The sequence below is a fragment of the Macrotis lagotis genome, chromosome 1 (assembly GCF_037893015.1).
Source record: "Macrotis lagotis isolate mMagLag1 chromosome 1, bilby.v1.9.chrom.fasta, whole genome shotgun sequence".
Classification (NCBI taxonomy): Eukaryota; Metazoa; Chordata; class Mammalia; order Peramelemorphia; family Peramelidae; genus Macrotis; species Macrotis lagotis.
This window is the reverse complement of record NC_133658.1, coordinates 756,929,177-756,946,977: the sequence shown is the minus strand read 5'-3', so window position 1 is coordinate 756,946,977 and position 17,801 is coordinate 756,929,177. Positions and strand designations below refer to the sequence as shown.

The window sequence follows — 17,801 nt, the reverse complement described above, 5'->3', positions numbered from 1 at the left end:
CCGTGACCCGGAACAAAATGCTCTCCTCTTATCCTGAACTTCTACCCAAGACAAAAGTCCCCTTCGTTTCTCCGCTTTTGAGCTCTGCCTCGATATACTCCGGTTTTCTGCGGCAGGCATCCGCAGCCCAGCGGGCCGCCGGCACGGCACCGCGAGAGCGCGCACGGCCTCCTCACTTTACGGCCGTGGAGCGCGCACGTAGGCAGACGTGAGGTCACTGGCGGATTTTGGCGGGAAAGGCGCCGAGTTGGGTTTTCCGCGGCGGCGGCGGCCACTGGGTAAGTGGGTCCCCGGAGCCCGAGCCCGGACCGGTTCCGAAAGCGGAGGGAGCCTCCAGGAGTGGGCAGAGGTCGTCCGGGCCTGCGGGGGTCCTGCAGAGGCCGCGGGGGGGCCGGCGCCAGCGCCCCGAGGCCCCGGGACCGTGGGGGAGGGGAGGACCGAACGGAGTCGGGGAGCGCGGTAAGGGGAGGGGGGAAGGGGCGGCTCTCGTGCTCCCCTCCCCCCGGCGCAGCCGGGGACTGTGCAGCCCCCCAAGGCAGCCCTGGCTCCCAAGCGGGAGAACCCGAGCCCCGGACTCTCCCCGCCCCCCTGCCCTTTAAGGGAAGGGCGTGGCCCCGCTAGCCGGGGCTTGGTTTTGCGCCCCGAAAATCGCACTTACGCAAGTTACACTCTTTTTTTTTTCCAGAGTCGTCTGAGAGGTTTTAAGTGTCTTGCCCCAGGTCAGACAGTCAGAATGTGTCAGAGGCAGGACTTGAACCCAGGTGTTTCTGCCCCTGGAGGCTGGCACTGTCCGCTAAGCCATCCCCGCATGCCTTGATGAATAAATACAAGTCATAGGATGGATATATTTAATGGGGTAAATGACTGCTGGGCTCAGGTTTTATATAATCAATAAAGTCCTCGTTAGCTTTGAGACTGGGGAGGGAGGGAGACAGAGACCTTAAAGGGGCTGTGGGCCGAGAGGCAGGGAAGCCAGTAGGTGCCCTCCGCCTGATGAAGGCTTGTAATGATTTCATACCCTGTCTAATCTCTGCTTCCAGGGAGGTGCTTCCTAGTGGAGCCATGGCTGTGCCCTTTGTGGAAGACTGGGATTTGGTGCAAACTTTGGGAGAAGGCGCTTATGGAGAGTGAGTATGACCTCCCCTCTTGTCCTTGTCTTTTTTTTTTTTTAAAGATTTTTGTAAGGCAATGGGCTTAAGTGGCTTGCCCAAAGCCACACGGCTAGGTAATTATTAAGTGTCTGAGGCCTGATTTGAACTCAGGTACTCCTGACTCCAGGGCCAGTGTTCTATCCATTGTGCTACCTAGCCGCCCCTACTTCTGTCTTTTTAACAGGTACAAGATGTAAATTTTCTGGGTACTCTCCTGATACTATAGCTAAAGCTCTTTTAGACATTTTCATACATTAAGAGAGCTGATCAAAGTTCATGCCAGTTTACAAAATTCTCAGAGTACTTACTCTTACTCCATTCTAGATTGGAGATGTCAGATTCACCTAGGCAACTCCTGAGTGTGTCTCATGCCCAATTAAAATGTAATTGGGAAAACTTTAACAAAATAAATAAAAATACAATATAACATACATAATGTTTACTTGTGGTTTCTAGGTAAAGTTGAAGCCTGTAGGATCCATTTCTGTTTGTTTGACACAACTGGTATAGATGGGGGAATTTAAGGTTTAGGGGAAGTTAAGGTACATAATAATTTGAAATAAATTTAATTATTACTTCTTTCCCTCTTCAATTATCACAAAAACTTTTCCTACTGTAGTAACTCTTAGAGGATTCCCTATATAAGGTATTATGATTTTTTTTTTTTTGCTTTTTTTTGCAAGGCAATGGGGTTAATTGGCTTGCCCAAGGCCACACAGCTAGGTAATTATCAAGTGTCTGAGGCTGGATTTGAACTCAGGTACTCCTGACCCCAGGATGGGTGCTCTATCCACTGCACCACCTAGCCATCCCCTGATATTTTCTTTACAATATAGCCATTGCCTTGTACTGTTCCATCTGTTGTAGAAAACTAAGGTTGGAAGGAACATTGTATCTCTTATTTTAAATATGTTATACCATCCAGTATAGAATACAAAGTTTAATAGTGATGAAGCATTTTTTTTCCTTATAATGACACCACAATGAGGTTGTTACTGTTTTGTTAGTTAGCTTAGGAGAGTCATCCCTAACCATTAGTTAGTGACAGTCATCACTAAATAACCATCAGCAGTTAGAAGTTCTAGGTCAATCTGTCAATCAACACCCATTATCTGCCTTGTGCCAGATGCTTTTTCAAAGTCAAGGGTTTGGGGATTATGGGCCCCCCAAAAAGTGAATTGTTTTCTCAACTTAAAAAATAAAAATTGTGATTGTTCTTTTATTTAGCTTTTTTCTTTGAAACTTGTAGATATATGCCTATTAAAAATAAGGCGTAAGAATCCTGCTATTCAAATTCAATAAGCTTTTGGTTTCTGTAGCGTGCCTAAGACAGCTATCATGATGGTATCCCTAAAGGAAGAAAGATCTGCTAGTGACAAGCAAAACCTTTTTCCCTTTTTTGGGGGGGGAAATAGGGTAAAGCAATTTTTGAACTTGAGCTAATTTTCAAGCAATCAACAAACATTTACCAAGTACCTACTATATTCTAGTCATGGTGCTAGATTTCTATTTAATTTGGAACTTTCAAAAGAAATACCTATCAAAATATATTTTTAGTAAACTTAAAGATTTATTATACCAAATTAATCAACTAGTACTTATTAAATGCCTACTTTGTATTATTAGGCATTGTACCAAAGCAATGAAATCAATAAATGATTTAAATGTTTAAAAAATTTATAAAAAAAAGTTATTTTCCATTTAATTTATAGAGTTCAACTTGCTGTGAATAGGCGAACAGAAGAAGCAGTTGCAGTGAAGATTGTGGATATGAAACGTGCCATAGATTGTCCAGAAAACATTAAGAAAGAGATTTGCATCAATAAAATGTTAAACCATGAGAACATAGTGAAATTCTATGGTCATCGGCGAGAAGGCAATATTCAGTATCTCTTTCTGGAGTATTGTAGTGGAGGAGAACTCTTTGACCGAATTGGTATGAAAAATGGTGTCAAATTTATGTTCTCAAAATTAAGCTAATGGAACTGTTAAATTAATAAGTGTTTATTTTCTTGGTCTTGAGTTGATATTTGATTTATTTTTTTTTATCATTCTCTGTTCATTGAGCATGGCCTTCAGCCATGAAATATGGGTAAAAAGCATTAAATGTTTTGTATTTTCTTTAAAAATTATATTGAGTGAAAACTTATACCCCAAAATTACTACAAAATGTGTATGATCTTAATTGAGGTTGATGTCACTATTGTTTAAGTTTATGACAAGCCATTGTTATGGGAAATCATTATGAATAACACTTTATAGTAACCAAATAGATATCCTCATTGCCTACAGAGATGGTTCTTTCTATTGTAGAGATATTGTTTATATGTAATTATTTCTAAGTTGATTTTATGGTTCTCTTTATATAAAATGTTCAGCATTCCCAAAAAGATTTTTTGGGAGACTTTAGTCAGTTGTATATTTTATACTTCAATATTCTTCTTAACCCTAAAGGATAGGACTAAGGCTAGCAAATGGAACTTAAAAAGGAGAAATATTTTTGTTCATTATGACAAAGAACAATATGACAATTCAATAAATATTTATTAAGTAACCCAGCACTGTACAAAGCCCTGAGGATACAAACATGAAGACAACAGTTTTTGCTTTCAAGGAACTAATAATCAAAAAAGGGGAAGATAATACACAAAAAGAAACAGAAAAGGTGAGAACCGCTGGATAACAGGCAAAGGGGATGATGTAGCAAGCAGAGATGACAGTTCAGATTCCAGCTCATTATAAAGGAAAGCTTTGGATGGGTTTACTGCTCCATCCTCCAGTCTCCTAGTCAGAGAGGAGAATCATCTGATGGAGATGAAAAGGCATTGAGTGTCCAAACAGAGTCAGTCTGCATGATGATGACGAGATTTCAGGCGATTAGCTGATCCTGGGTGTGGCACCAATGTTCTCTTAACCTAGCATGGAATTAGATTATCAATTAGAGCTACTTTAAAAAATGGAATGATTTTCCTTGGGAAAATGATCTTTCTGTTTTTAAAAATATTCAGAGTCTGGATAATTGCCCTTGAAAACAGTGTTAAAGAAGATTCCTGCTGTATGTCAGAACTTAGAATAGAACAATCCCCTTTTAACTGTTAAAATTCTCAAGTATTGCTTCACAAAAATCTATTCTGTGGATATAAATTTAAAATCTAAAGCTATCATATTAAAACTCAAGAACTTTTACTTCACTTATTCCCAATTCAAATCAGGACTTAATTGACAAATGAACAAAATGCAGAAAGTTGACAGGTGGAAAATTTTTTTTTTCATTAGAACCTGATTGTGTTATTCTGGATTATAATTATTCTGGATTGCATTATTCTCTCAAAAGATATCCATGGGTACTTAATTTGAGAATGTCAAGTTTAAAATTCTGTTAAATTTTAATTTAAATTTGCCATCTTTATGTGAACATCTCAAGAATGATGGAGAAAGAAAGGTATCCGAGTTAAATTGACATTTTGAGAGATATGAGTAGAAAGGTAACCGAAAGGAAGAATTTAAGGTTAACATGGGGAAAGGGGTTCACAGATTATAACAGATAGGACTAAGAGGGTTTATCAAATACTGAGAAGGAAGCTTAGTCAAGTAGTCTGAATTTCTGTCTTGAACAAGGCCTGTTTTAATTACTTTATATAGCATTTCTGTGATGTCTTTGAGCTCCTCATTTTACAGATGGTAGATCTAGAATAAAAAAAAGACTCAAGACTCTCAAAACATGTTAATGACAGTCAGTCTTAGACTTAGGTCTTTTTGTTTCTCATGTAGGATACTTAAAGACACTTTTAAAGTTCATTTGTTTTAAAATGTGTGTGTGTATATATGGTGTGTGTGTGTGTGTGTGTGTTATTGTTACCTTTTTTGTCTTAATATCGGTCATTTTCACCCCTTAGATTGAACTTTGTTGTGAAGACAAAAAAACAGTAAAAAAAAAACATGCAGCGTAGACCATGTCTGAAAATCACACTGTGTTCCTTCCTAGCCTTCTCCAGTTCTTTGCCATGAGGGAGGAAATAGCTTACATTCAATATTAAATATGAGTCTTGTTCTTTAAGTTGATTACTAATCAATAAACCTTCAAATTTACCTCTTTCAGAGCCTGATGTAGGCATGCCTGAACAAGATGCCCAGAAGTTCTTTCATCAGCTTATGGCAGGGGTGGTAGGTAGAGTCCACTTTGTTTCTTTTATTTGAATTCATTCTTTAGCACAAATGAAGAATAATGAATATATGTTAATTTTTTCCCTCCCAGGTGTATCTTCATGGTATTGGAATAACCCATAGGGATATTAAACCAGAAAATCTTTTATTAGACGAAAGAGGTAGGCTCATTACAGCAGAGTTTTTCTCTTTATTTTGATATTCTTTATGTCAACTATGAAAACCATACAGCTAAATAAGAGAATAATCTTTGTGATAAATATTGGTAATTTCATCTAAAAGTGACCATCTGTATCTTTAGTAACTGTATTCTAGCTATTCATTCCTTTCTTCATTGTATCTGAAGACTATTTTTTTTGAACATTATTTTTTAAAATTTATTTAGTTTTTTGAATTTTACAATTTTTCTCATCTCACTTCCCCCCCCCAGAAGGCAGTCTATTAATTAGTCTTTACATTGTTTCCATCCAGCTATTCTCTTAACTCTACTTGTCCTACAATTAAGAATTCTTAGTCCACCCCAAAGTTGAATTAAGAAAATCATTTATTTAATAATTATGAAGACATGATAATCTGTAATAATTAATACTTTTTGCAAGACATTTTGTCAAAAAGGATGCTGAATCAAGACAGATTCACAAGTAAATTCTATCAAACTTCTTTTAAATAAGTATTTTAAATAAATAAATTTTTTATTTTTTCTAATTATAAAGTTAACACACATTTTTTTAAATAAAATGTTCCAAATTTTCTCCCTTCCTCCCTAAGATAGTAAGCAATTTGATATAGGTTAGATATGTGCAATCATATAAGTTAGGTTGCAAAAGAAAAAAAAACAACAAAAGGAAAAAAATTGAAAAAAATAAAGTGAAAAGTCTGCACTCAGACTCCATCAGTTCTTTCTCTGATATGGATAGCATTTTCTATCATGAGTTCTTTTTTTTTTTTAGGTGGTTTTTTTTTTAAAGGTTTTTGCAAGGCAAATGGGGTTAAGTGGCTTGCCCAAGGCCACACAGCTAGGTAATTATTGTTTGAGACCAGATTTGAACCCAGGTACTCCTGACTCCAGGGCTGGTGCTTTATCCACTGCGCCACCTAGCTGCCCCCATCATGAGTTCTTTAGAATTGTCTTAGATCATTGTATCCCTGAGAAGAGCTAAGTCAATTGTAGTTGTTCATCTCACAATGTTGCTATTACTAAAAAGTGTTCTACTCATTTCACTTCATGTAAGCCTTTCCAGGTTTTTCTGAAATCTACTTGTTCATCATTTCTTATAGCACAGTAGTATTCCATTATATACATATGCCATAAGTTGTTCAGCCATTCTTCAATTGACAGATATTCCTTCAATTTCCAATTCTTTGATACCACTAAAAGAGTCGCTATAAATATTTTTGTGCAAAAAGGTCAAACTCTACCCCCCACATCCCCCCACTTCATTTTGGAGTACAAAGCTAGTAGTGTTATATTTCTAGATCAAAAGGTATCCAGAGTTTTATTGCCCTTTGGACATAATTTCAAATTGCTCTTCAGAATGGTTGAACCAGTTCACAACTTCATCAACAATGCATTAGTATTTCAGTTTTCTCAAACCTCCAACATTTATCATTTTTCTTTTCTGTCATAATAGCCAATTTGATGAGTGTGAGGTGGTATCTCAGTTGTTTTAATGTGCATTTCTTTATTCAATAGTGCTTTAGAGTGTTTTCTTCAAATGTCTTAGAACTTAGATTTCTTTGTCTGAAAACTGCTGTTGATGTCATTTGATCATTTGTTACCTGGGGAGTTACTTGTTTTCTATTAAATTTGACTCCGTTCCTATATATTTGATAAATGAGACCTTTATCAGAGAAACTTGCTATAAAAAAATTGTTTCCCAGCTTTACTGCTTTCCTTCTCATTTTGGTTTGTGTTGCTTTTGTTTCTCCAAACCCTTTTTAATTTATCCATTTTATATCTTGTAATGTTCTGTCTCTTGTTCTTAAATTCTTCCCTTTTCCATAGATCTGACAGGTAAACTCTTCCTTGCTCTCCTGATTTGTTTATGGTGTTACCCTTTATTTCTAAATCATGTACCCTTTTTGACCTTATATGGTGTATGATGTTAGTCTATTACATGTGGGTGCTCTGCCCAGAATATAAATTAATTTTGATTACTGAAACCTCACAAAATATCTTTGGGTTTATGGTCTAAATATTTTTCTCTTTCCTACTTATTTATGCTATAATTTAAAAGGGAAAATTTATGAGAATATATCCTTTTATCCCATATACTTTCATTTATGATATATTGAAGTAGAGCATTGGAAAACCAGGTTTTGATAAAGCTCATTAAGATTCAAATGGAGCCAGCTAAATATGCCTTAAACCCAAATCATTCTGGCTTTCCCTGATGGACCATTTATAAATAGGTCTCAACTGAAGCCAGAGTTGGTCCTTAATTTGGATTTTGATGGCTCAGGATGAATGTAAATAGAAATTTTTTCTGTTCTGACCAGAAACCCTAAGTGTCTTTCCTTTCCAGTTTGCTATTATTCATTTATTTATTTTCTGTTGGCAGAAATCACTTAAATCACTGAATAAGTGTTACCTTAGATAGGCTGAGACCTGGGAAAGACCTTAGCTTAAAAAGATTAAGGTTTCCCACTGCATCTTGGGGTCATCTCTAATTGTCCTGATTTCAGTCTTACTACTAGACTTAGATGACCTTGGAGGAGAGAGGCTGATGACTTTGCACAGCTCTGTTTCACTTAAAACCAGTTCACTTGCAAGTTAAGATGCCACCCTTCTGATGTCATTGATCCTCTTTGAGAAAAAAAGGACAAACAACATTTGCTGCTTTTTTCCTGTTTTCCCAGCAGTTTTTGTCAAACAGTGAGTTCTGGGTTCTTTGGTTTTATCAAACAGTAAATGTACTATGTATGTAAATTACGACTGTGTCTTGTGTACCTGATCTATTCCACTGATTCACCACTCTTATTTCTTGGCCAGTACTAAACAATTTTGATGATTTCCACTTTATAATATGGTTTGACATCTGGTTCTGCTAGGCCACCTTTCTTCACATTTTTTAATTGGTTACCTTGTTATCCTTGACCTTTTGTTGTTCTAGATAAATTTTGTTCTTATTTTTCCTAGCTCTGTAAGATAATTTTTAGTAGTTTGGTATGGTAAGTAGCATTGTCATTTTGATTTGACCTACTCATGAGCAATTGTTATTTTTTCAATTTTTTACATCTGATTTTATTTGTGTGAAAAGTATTTTTTAATTGTATTGACATAGCATAGGTTTGTTTTGGCAGCTAGTCTCCCAAGTATATTTAAAATTTTTCTATTTCTTTCTGCTGCTGGCAATATATGGAAATACTGATGATTATGAGAGTTTGTTTTATTATGTCTTACAACTTTGCTAAAGTTAATAATTTCGAGTAGTTTTTTTGTTGGTTCTTTATGATATATCATCATGTCAGCTGCAAAGAGTGATGATACTTTTGTTTCCTTGTTGCCTATTCTAAATCCTTCCATTTCTTTTTCTTCTCTATTGCTGCAGCTAACATTTCTAGTGATGTTAATGAGCCTCCTTGTTTCACCCCTTATTGGAAAGGCTTTTAACTTATTCTCATTACATTTAATGGCTGCTGGTGGTTTTAGATAGAAACTATTATTTTAAGGAAAATTTCTTTCCAGTGTTCTTGATAGCAATAGATATTCCCATCTCACTGGTCCTTTTGTATTTTGATTTTTCCTGGCTCTATAATAGTTTCTATGGTCAGGACTTTTTTTTTTTTTTTGGTTAATTTTCCAGACAATTCCATGATTTTTAAACTTTAGTTCTGCACTGGCTCAAGCTTTTTAAACAGGGTCAGGGATCTAATGACTGGTTTTCTGTTCCTGGTCCTCCTGATGACTCTTCCTATTGATCAAGCAGAGCTGATGGGTTTACTCACTTTGATGGGACTGCCCAGCCTGGTTGTGCCAGTTGTGCTGGGGGTTTGGGGACTGATAGTTTAATTTCTGTACTGGGGCTGGATCCTTCAAAGCCCGTCTGCTCAGCCAAGACCCAGGGAGCCTGATATGCCCTTGGACTAGGAGCTTCCTACTGCCATGCCTGGACACTGTCTGTATTGAGCTTTACTTCCCTTTTACCCAAGTGAGATAGTTATTTCCTGTAGCCTTTCTAAGTTGTCTTGGGTTGCAAAATTATTTCTCCCCTTATTGTTGAGGATTCTGTTGCTCCAGAATTTGATTTAAAGTTATTTTGAGTAGTGCTCAGGAAATTTTTTGACTTTGATCTCTCAATTCACTCAAACTTAAAATAAATAACTTGTGCATAGAAGGTTTTTCAACATAGGAGAAAAATGATAGGCAATTTTAATTAATTTTCTGAGATTACTGTAGTATCATTTAAAAAAGGAAAAAAGAATGTTTAGAAATATTAATAGCTATTCTTTGTGATAGTAAAAAAAAATTAGATACAACTTATGTCCAACAACTGGAAAATTGGCAAGTAAACTTTGATATATTACTGTAATAAAATATTATATAGCATTGTAAAAAACATATGCCACATTCATCAACAAACATTACCAGATTCTGTGTTAGATGCTAGTGAATACAAAAATAGAAATGAAATAGCTTCTTTCCTCAAGGGGACAATCTGTAGAATTGAGAAAATGTGAAAAGATCTGTAAGAAGTGATATAAAGTATAATTAATAAAACTACAAAGTGCTAGCCACCATTATATTTTTTAAAAGAAAATAACCAAATTTGGTGAAACTTTTGGCAGGCTTAGGAAGTAGGAGACACAGGGCCAAAGTATTTTCTTTGCTTACTTATTAATTTTGATTTTGTTTTGTAAAGGGCTAAAGATTTTAGATGATTTTTGTTCTTTTTGATACCTGTTCTATTTAGTAGCTAGTCATTAAGTTTATAATTAAAAATGTTAATCTTTTTTGTATGACAAAACCTTATCTAGAACTGACCTTTCTGCTTTTTCTTTTAGATAATCTCAAAATCTCAGATTTTGGGTTAGCAACAGTATTTCGACATAATAATCGTGAACGTTTATTGAATAAGATGTGTGGTACTCTGCCATATGTTGCCCCAGAATTGCTGAAGAGAAAAGAATTCCATGCAGAACCTGTTGATGTTTGGTCATGTGGAATAGTACTAACTGCAATGCTGGCTGGAGGTAAGTACACTCAGATTTTGGTTAAACTATACTGATCAGAAACTATATAAGTCAGTACATTTATATTGAGCTATTGGGATTTTGTTTTTTGATAGTAATAATTTTCTCAAAAAATATTAGCAGCAGAAGGGATCTTAGAGAAAACAAGGGGTGCTTGTCTATCCCTTTTGTGTTACAAATGAGAGATATATGTAACTTGTACAAAGTTTAGCTTTCAGCTCATTTCAGACTTTAAAACTAGGTCTCTTCTGATTCCTACTGGCCTACATTTTCTTCTACAGTTGTACTTGGAATATTTAATGCTCAATAATTGTCAACAATGTGATACTTTTTTTATCTTACTATGTAATTTTGCTATCTCTTATACTTTATTTTTCTTCATTAAAGATATGTTTCTCTCATCACATTCAACTTAGATCAGTGCACGTCATGGAAACAATGGAAAGACTAACAGATTGCCTTCTGAGGGGGGTAGGGGGTAGGGGAGCAAGAATAGGGGTAAATTTGTAAAACTCAAAATAAATGAAATTTTTCATTAAAAAAAGTCTCAGCAATCACTCTAGGTGATTCATGGTAGTGTAGCTGAAAAAGATAAGTACAGGATTCTCTGCTACATAGGTCCTTGAAAGAGCTACTTTGTTATTGTTTCTTTAAGTTTATATTTTCTATTACTAGTCAAAAAAATTAATGAGAAAATCTTTAAAAAAGATCACTTCTTTTGATTTTAGAATTGCCATGGGACCAACCCAATGACAGTTGCCAGGAATATTGTGACTGGAAAGAAAAAAAAACCTATCTTACACCTTGGAAGAAAATCGATTCTGCCCCATTAGGTAACTGAATTTTCATATTTAATTGACCAAATTCTAGAGGAATAAAATCTTATATTTTGTGAATTCTTACCAAGATAATTTTAAATTAAAAGTATAGGCCATATTGTTATCTTGAAGATTTATTTTACTTTTATAATCAAATAAAGTTAAAATTAAGAAATACTGGAAAAATTTTGAAAGGAAATGAATCTGAGTTTTATGACTTTTTTAATGTCACATGAGTTGTTTTTATAAGATTTATGTTTGACTTTTACTCTTTTTTATCAGCTGAAAGTTTAGAACCTGGAGTTGGTATCTCAAAGGTAGAAGACAGCATAAAAATATTAGATATAATATATTAGATCTGATTTTTTTTTTCTCAAACTGATCTTCCAAAAAGAAGGAAACTAAATAGGAAATGTGGTTACTGATACAAGTTAGTGGATTTTTTTTTTGTACTACATGATTTATAGCTTAACTTTTTTTTTTTCAGCCTTGCTACATAAAATTCTGATTGAGAATCCAGGGTCAAGAATTACAATACCAGATATTAAAAAAGACAGATGGTACACTAAGGTGCTTAAGAAAGGTAAAGTCCTTGAAAGAGATATAAAAACAACAATCTTTTTTTCAGTTTTATTGTATGATAAATTTGTTATTTTGAAATATATTTAATTTTAGAAGAAACTATAAATATTACTAAGTTTCTTAAATTAGATATTAATTTACTATGTTTTGGATAATTAGATAGATAGAAATAGAAGACATAGACTTAATAGACTTTTACGTGTCTACTCTGGTTATTTTTAGGAATAATAAATATATTCCTTAAAAAATATTATAAAATGATAATAAATTCCTTAGGTAATTGAATTTTCTGTCCTCTCTATGAAAGTTATTTTTTGTTTGAGTTTTTCCAAGGCTTGTCATATCTGCCATAGAAAGTTGGATGAGACAGATTTATTTCTATTGCTAAGTATTTATAGTATAAATCAATTTCTCAGAGTTAAGTTCTGAGTCCTGAGCTGTGTTGCTGTCTTCCCAAAGCATTGTTTTGCCATCACCAGAGATGATTGTATTTGAAGTTAAATCCTTAATATTTATATATTGCACATTAACCCTTGTGTCTTCTGTGTATATTATTATTACATGATATATAATTTATATTATGTAAACATACAACACATTACATTAATATTATCTTATTACAATATTATCTTATTATAACATTATGCCATATATTATAAAATTATCATGTCAATATGATACATATATAAATATATGTGTGTATTTAAAGCAGTTGTCTAGACCAAAAAGTTCAAATAAGTTAAAGACTTTAGCATATTTCTTAGTAAAATTCCGTAGAAAGAATCGCTGTCAAATTTTATTTTCTGTGTGTACAGTTTTAAATAAGCTAGTTTATGAGCATCAGTTTGCTTCCTCAAGTCTTCATACTGCTATCTTAAATCCACTTAAGCAGTAGATTAAAAAAAAAGATAAAAAAGGTACTTAACATTTTTTTTCTGTATTGATGATTCCTTGGAGTCCTTTGAACTTTTTGATTTTTCTTGACTATTCTTTCATAGGTGCAAAGAGGCCTCGAGCTTCTTCCGGAGGAGTATCAGATTCCCCAAGTGGATTTTCTAAGCACATACAATCAAATTTGGACTTTTCACCAGTTAATAGTTCTCACAGGTAAGAGTTTCAAAATCTGTTGAATGTCATCTTCCATGTGAAATGACTGGTCCAGGAAAGAGTTTTTCTTTTGTTTTGTACTATGTGGTTTTATCATTTATGAATAAGTCAAGATAATGGTGGCATTGTATAAGAAATAATTAATTCCTTTTGCTTAAAAATACAATTTTTTTCTCTCTTAACGCCTCAGTGAAGAAAAAGTGAAGTTCTCCAGTTCTCAACCAGAGCCACGAACTGGTCTTTCTTTGTGGGACACTAGTCCTTCTTATATTGATAAACTGGTTCAGGGGATCAGTTTCTCTCAACCTGCATGTCCTGACCATATGCTGCTGAACAGTCAATTACTTGGTACCCCAGGTTCTTCACAGGTAAAGAGATTTAGTGTTTCATCTATTTTGCCCCAGCTCTTTAATTTTCATTGCCTTGAAAACTAATTGTATTTTCTAATTCAGTTTGTGTTGAGCTATTATAAGTTACAACTTTGATGTCTTTGAATTTTGAGCCAGGTTAAGGGCAGTTAAGAGAAGGAAGTATATTATTTGAAAAGTAGTGATTATAATCTTAGAGACTTAATAATTGCGAGATAGGAATTTTGTGTTAATATGTAATTGCTCAGATGTTTTTCGTCTCCTTTGCAGAATCCTTGGCAGCGTTTAGTTAAGAGAATGACACGGTTCTTTACCAAATTGGATGCTGACAAATCATATCATTGTTTGAAGGAAACTTGTGAGAAATTAGGTTATCATTGGAAGAAGAGCTGTATGAATCAGGTATGAACTAAAATCCTCTTGCATTTTAGCCTAAAGAAAATATTAAATAATTAAATTAAGAGGTCTCTCAGTTAGACTATTTTGACATTACTTTTTCCCTTGTTAGTTTGGCCTTAGCCTAAAGTCTTTAAGCAAAGTGTACCTAAAATCATATGGCTTTTTTCTCTGAATTGTTATCCTTACAGTTGAGTTGACATCTTTTTTTTTTATTTTAGGTCACAGTATCAACCACTGATAGAAGAAACAATAAACTTATTTTCAAAGTGAACTTAGTAGAAATGGATGAGAAGATCTTAGTGGACTTCCGGCTATCCAAGGTATGTAGAACAAACTGCGGGTTTTGATCCACTAAGCTGTGTATATTCAATTTCAAAAAAGTGGAAGGAATAATAAATTGGTCCCATTATGGAGCTTAGAATCTCACTATTCTAGGTTGGGGGGGGAGGGGAATCACCCATTAAACCAATCATGGGATCTTTCTGGCATATCTAGTACTAGATCCCCTTTCAATAAATCTAAAAAAGCTAGACTTAGACCATACCTAGTGCCTTACCTGGCCAGTATTATTAACTGACAGTGTACTCACAATATAAAGACTTATTATTTGTAAGGGAGTACATTGGAGACCATCTCAGATGTCATTCTACCATCTATTAGTACTTTTTGTTTTTCTACCCAAAGTTGAAAAAGTGCAGCAGATATATCTATCTTGAGTATGTTGGCTTATTGGTACTTCCAAAGGAACTTAGACTCTCTTGCTATTATTTTTGACATTCATTTTTGACAATACATTTGATATTCTATAGGGTGATGGGCTGGAGTTCAAGAGGCACTTTCTGAAGATTAAAGGGAAGCTAAGTGATGTGGTGAGCAGCCAGAAGGTGTGGCTTCCTGCCACATGATCCATACCCCGGGTAGACCCAGTGAACACAATGCTGCTATCTTGACACTATTCTTCCTAAAGAAGCTTACACTGTTTTACAGACCTCAGATCTAAAGTAATGATTCCTAAGGACTTGTCTATCCCTTTCTCAACCAAGATTTTCTAATTCCTTTTGTTTAAAAAAAAAATTTTCTTGAATAGAAGCATATCAAAACACATTTTTCAAAGTATCAGAGAATGAGCATATATGTTTAATTTGTAAGGAAGACTTTGGGGAGAGATCGGGCAAAAGTTCTTCAGCAAAACATTTGTTGAATTTGGAATTCACTGTATATTTCAATCTAAGTTTTGAGTATAAATTAGTTCATTTATCATATGTTTCTGCTTCATATTTGGTTAGTCAGAAAATTTGAGTTTTTTCTGGACACAGTAATTCTTGAATGTACTAGTAAGAACTCTATTCTTATATTTGGGGCAATAAATTCGCCAATATGTAAAGTAAGGCAAATCTTATTCGGTGAACAGTTTTCACATTCTTACACTTAAATTTTCTAAGTGCCTCTGAGTTAAACCTGTTTTTGTCTGTTTTAAACTAGTTATGCTGCCAATTAAATTGTGCTGGTTGAGATTATCTGGTAAATACAAAACTTGTTTTTCAGCAATATAATTTGTAATCTGGGAAGTTTTGGTTGATGTTTTCAGATAATGGTTGAGCATAAGCCTCTAGTGCAGTTTTCACTTTTCATTTTGCTCTTGCATATCCTAAATATTCTGGGTTCGTTTAACACATAGATATATTTTTATCTATCACTGTAATTATAAGATCACTTCAGAAAGCCAAGTTTTCAGGTTCTCTAAAGAATGTAGTGGTGACCAAGCCTTTGTTAGGTAGGAAGGAATAAAACTAGGAGAGCCAGGGATGTGATAGAATTGAACTTTTACTACAACTCTGACTTGTTACCATAATAGTTTTTTGAACTTCGTTTCTGTTTGAAAAAAAGTCTATTTGCAGTTACTGTTTTTTTCTGTTCAACCAGCCAGTTGCGAATAAAATATTAGAAGTAACTTGTACTGCTTTGTAAATTTAATAAAATAAACGATTCAAATAAGTTCTTTAAACTATTGCATCTTTCCCTTTAATGATCTTGGTAATGTTACCCATCTACAGATGCCCTTTTAAGACAATTTGATGTACTCATTCTTTGTTTGTAAATACTTTCTTTTAGACATTTTGATATTCATTTCCAAACATTTATTAAGTGTCTATATGAACAAGACACTCTGCTAGGTACTGGGAATACAAAGATGAAAAATGAAATGATTCCTTGGAGTAATTTTCATTTTTTAATAGGAAAATACAGCTTATACATGGATAAATAATACAAAGTATTATATGAAGTATTTTTAAGAAGTAGAAAAACACCAAGAATTCAGGATCCCTAAAAGATTCCTTTAGGATGTGACATTTGAGCTATTCTGAAAAAAGCTACAGATTTTAACATTGAGAGTGAAGAAAGAGTATCTTCCATACCTGGAAGACTGTCTATACAAAAGCAAGTAAGCAGGAAATAGAATATCACATATGGGGTTGACTGATATGCCAATTTGAAACAGACATGTCAGGGGCTGTGATATAAAATTAACCTAGAAAGCTAGGGTGGGGGTAGAGTGAAGATGGCAAAAGGCAGGGCCTTCCCTGAGCTCTCCTTCTAACCACTTTAAAACCAGACCTCAAAACAAATTCTCAAGTGGCAGAATCCACAAAAGGATGAGGTGAAATAATTTTTCAGCTCACGACAGCTAAAAAGATTGGCAAAAAAGGTCTGCTATATTGGGGCAGGCAAGGCCCTGGCAAGATAGCAGAAAGTTGTAAGGGTAACTGAATCAGAAGCAGCAGCAGTTGGTAGAGCTTTCAGTTCACAGATGATAAAGGGGTCTGACAGCTGGTCAGAAGTCTTCCTTTGCTGGCAGGGGAGACAGTATTGTGCCTCAGTCCAAGGATAAGGAGGAACACTAGCAATAGCTTGTGACTGCAGGGAAGTAGGAGCTCTGGTCACAAAGTTCCAGGATGGAAAAGTGCTTGTGATCACTCAGATACGGGAATAGGCCAGGAGAGTAGTAAAAAATACCTTAAATCATACCACATAGGAAGAACTGAATACTTACAAGACCCCCAGAATTAGCTCTGTAAACAGCTGCTTGAAAAATCTGAAGCTTGGAAAAATGGCTCTTCCACCCCAGAAACAGAACCCAACTTTAACAGGGAGTTAGAAATCAAGAAATAACTGGAAAAATAAGCAAACAACACAAAGAATTTAACCCCAGTATGTTTTTATGGTAACAGGGAAGATAAAAACATAAACTCAGAGGACAACAAAGTCAAGGCTATATCCAAAACCTCAAAGAAAAATGATCTCATGCCCAAAAAAAAGAATTCCTTGGTAGAATTCAAAAAGGATTTTGAGAATAAAGGGAATTAGATGGAAAATTGGGAAATGAGAGTGATGCAAGAAAATCATGAGCCAACAATTTGGTAAAGGAAGCACAAAAATACTTAAGAAAATAACACCTTAAAAAAGCAGAATAGGCCAAATGCAAAATGTATAAAATTTATTGAAAAGAAGAATTGACCAAATGGAAACTAACTGAAGAAAATAATTCCTTACAAATTGGAATTAGGCATATTGAAGCCAATAATTCCATGAGACATCAAGAAACATAAAAGTCAAAAGATTGTGAACTGTTTCATTTATAAACAACTCAGAAAATAGATCAAGAAGAAATAATTTAAGAAGTGCCAAAAAGCCATGATCAAAAAGAGCTAACACCATCTTTCAAGAAAGTATCAAGAAAAACTTACCTGATATTATAAAGGTATAATAGAAGGTAAACTAGAAGTTGAAAGAATTAACTGATCATCTCCTGAATGAGATCCCATAATGAAAACTTTAAGGAATATTACAAATTCCAGAGCTCTCAAGTCAAGGAGAAAATGTTGCAAACAACGAGAACAAAACAAAGTTCATGAAGCTATAGTCAAGATAATACAAAATTTAACATCTTCCACATTAAAGGATCAGAGTACTTGGAATATGCAAAGCAATCAGAATTACAACCAAGATTCACCTACCTA

General features: G+C 34.7%; 1 protein-coding gene across 2 annotated transcripts; it reads left to right on the top strand.

Moving 5' to 3' along the window:
- Positions 1 to 206: 206 nt before the first annotated feature.
- Positions 207 to 15,799, top strand: CHEK1 (checkpoint kinase 1). Of its 2 annotated transcripts, XM_074216396.1 has the most exons (14): positions 217 to 278; positions 686 to 856; positions 1,041 to 1,127; positions 2,864 to 3,087; positions 5,251 to 5,315; positions 5,407 to 5,476; positions 10,320 to 10,508; positions 11,237 to 11,341; positions 11,814 to 11,909; positions 12,907 to 13,015; positions 13,206 to 13,383; positions 13,654 to 13,785; positions 14,001 to 14,102; positions 14,592 to 15,799. In XM_074216396.1, exons 2-14 carry the CDS (start codon positions 852 to 854, stop codon positions 14,685 to 14,687), a joined length of 1,458 nt encoding a protein of 485 aa, XP_074072497.1. In that variant the 5' UTR covers positions 217 to 278; positions 686 to 851; the 3' UTR covers positions 14,688 to 15,799. The 2 variants fall into 2 exon arrangements, with proteins under 2 accessions (XP_074072498.1, XP_074072497.1); XM_074216397.1 differs by lacking the exon at positions 686 to 856 and having other exon boundaries at positions 207 to 278.
- Positions 15,800 to 17,801: the final 2,002 nt, after the last annotated feature.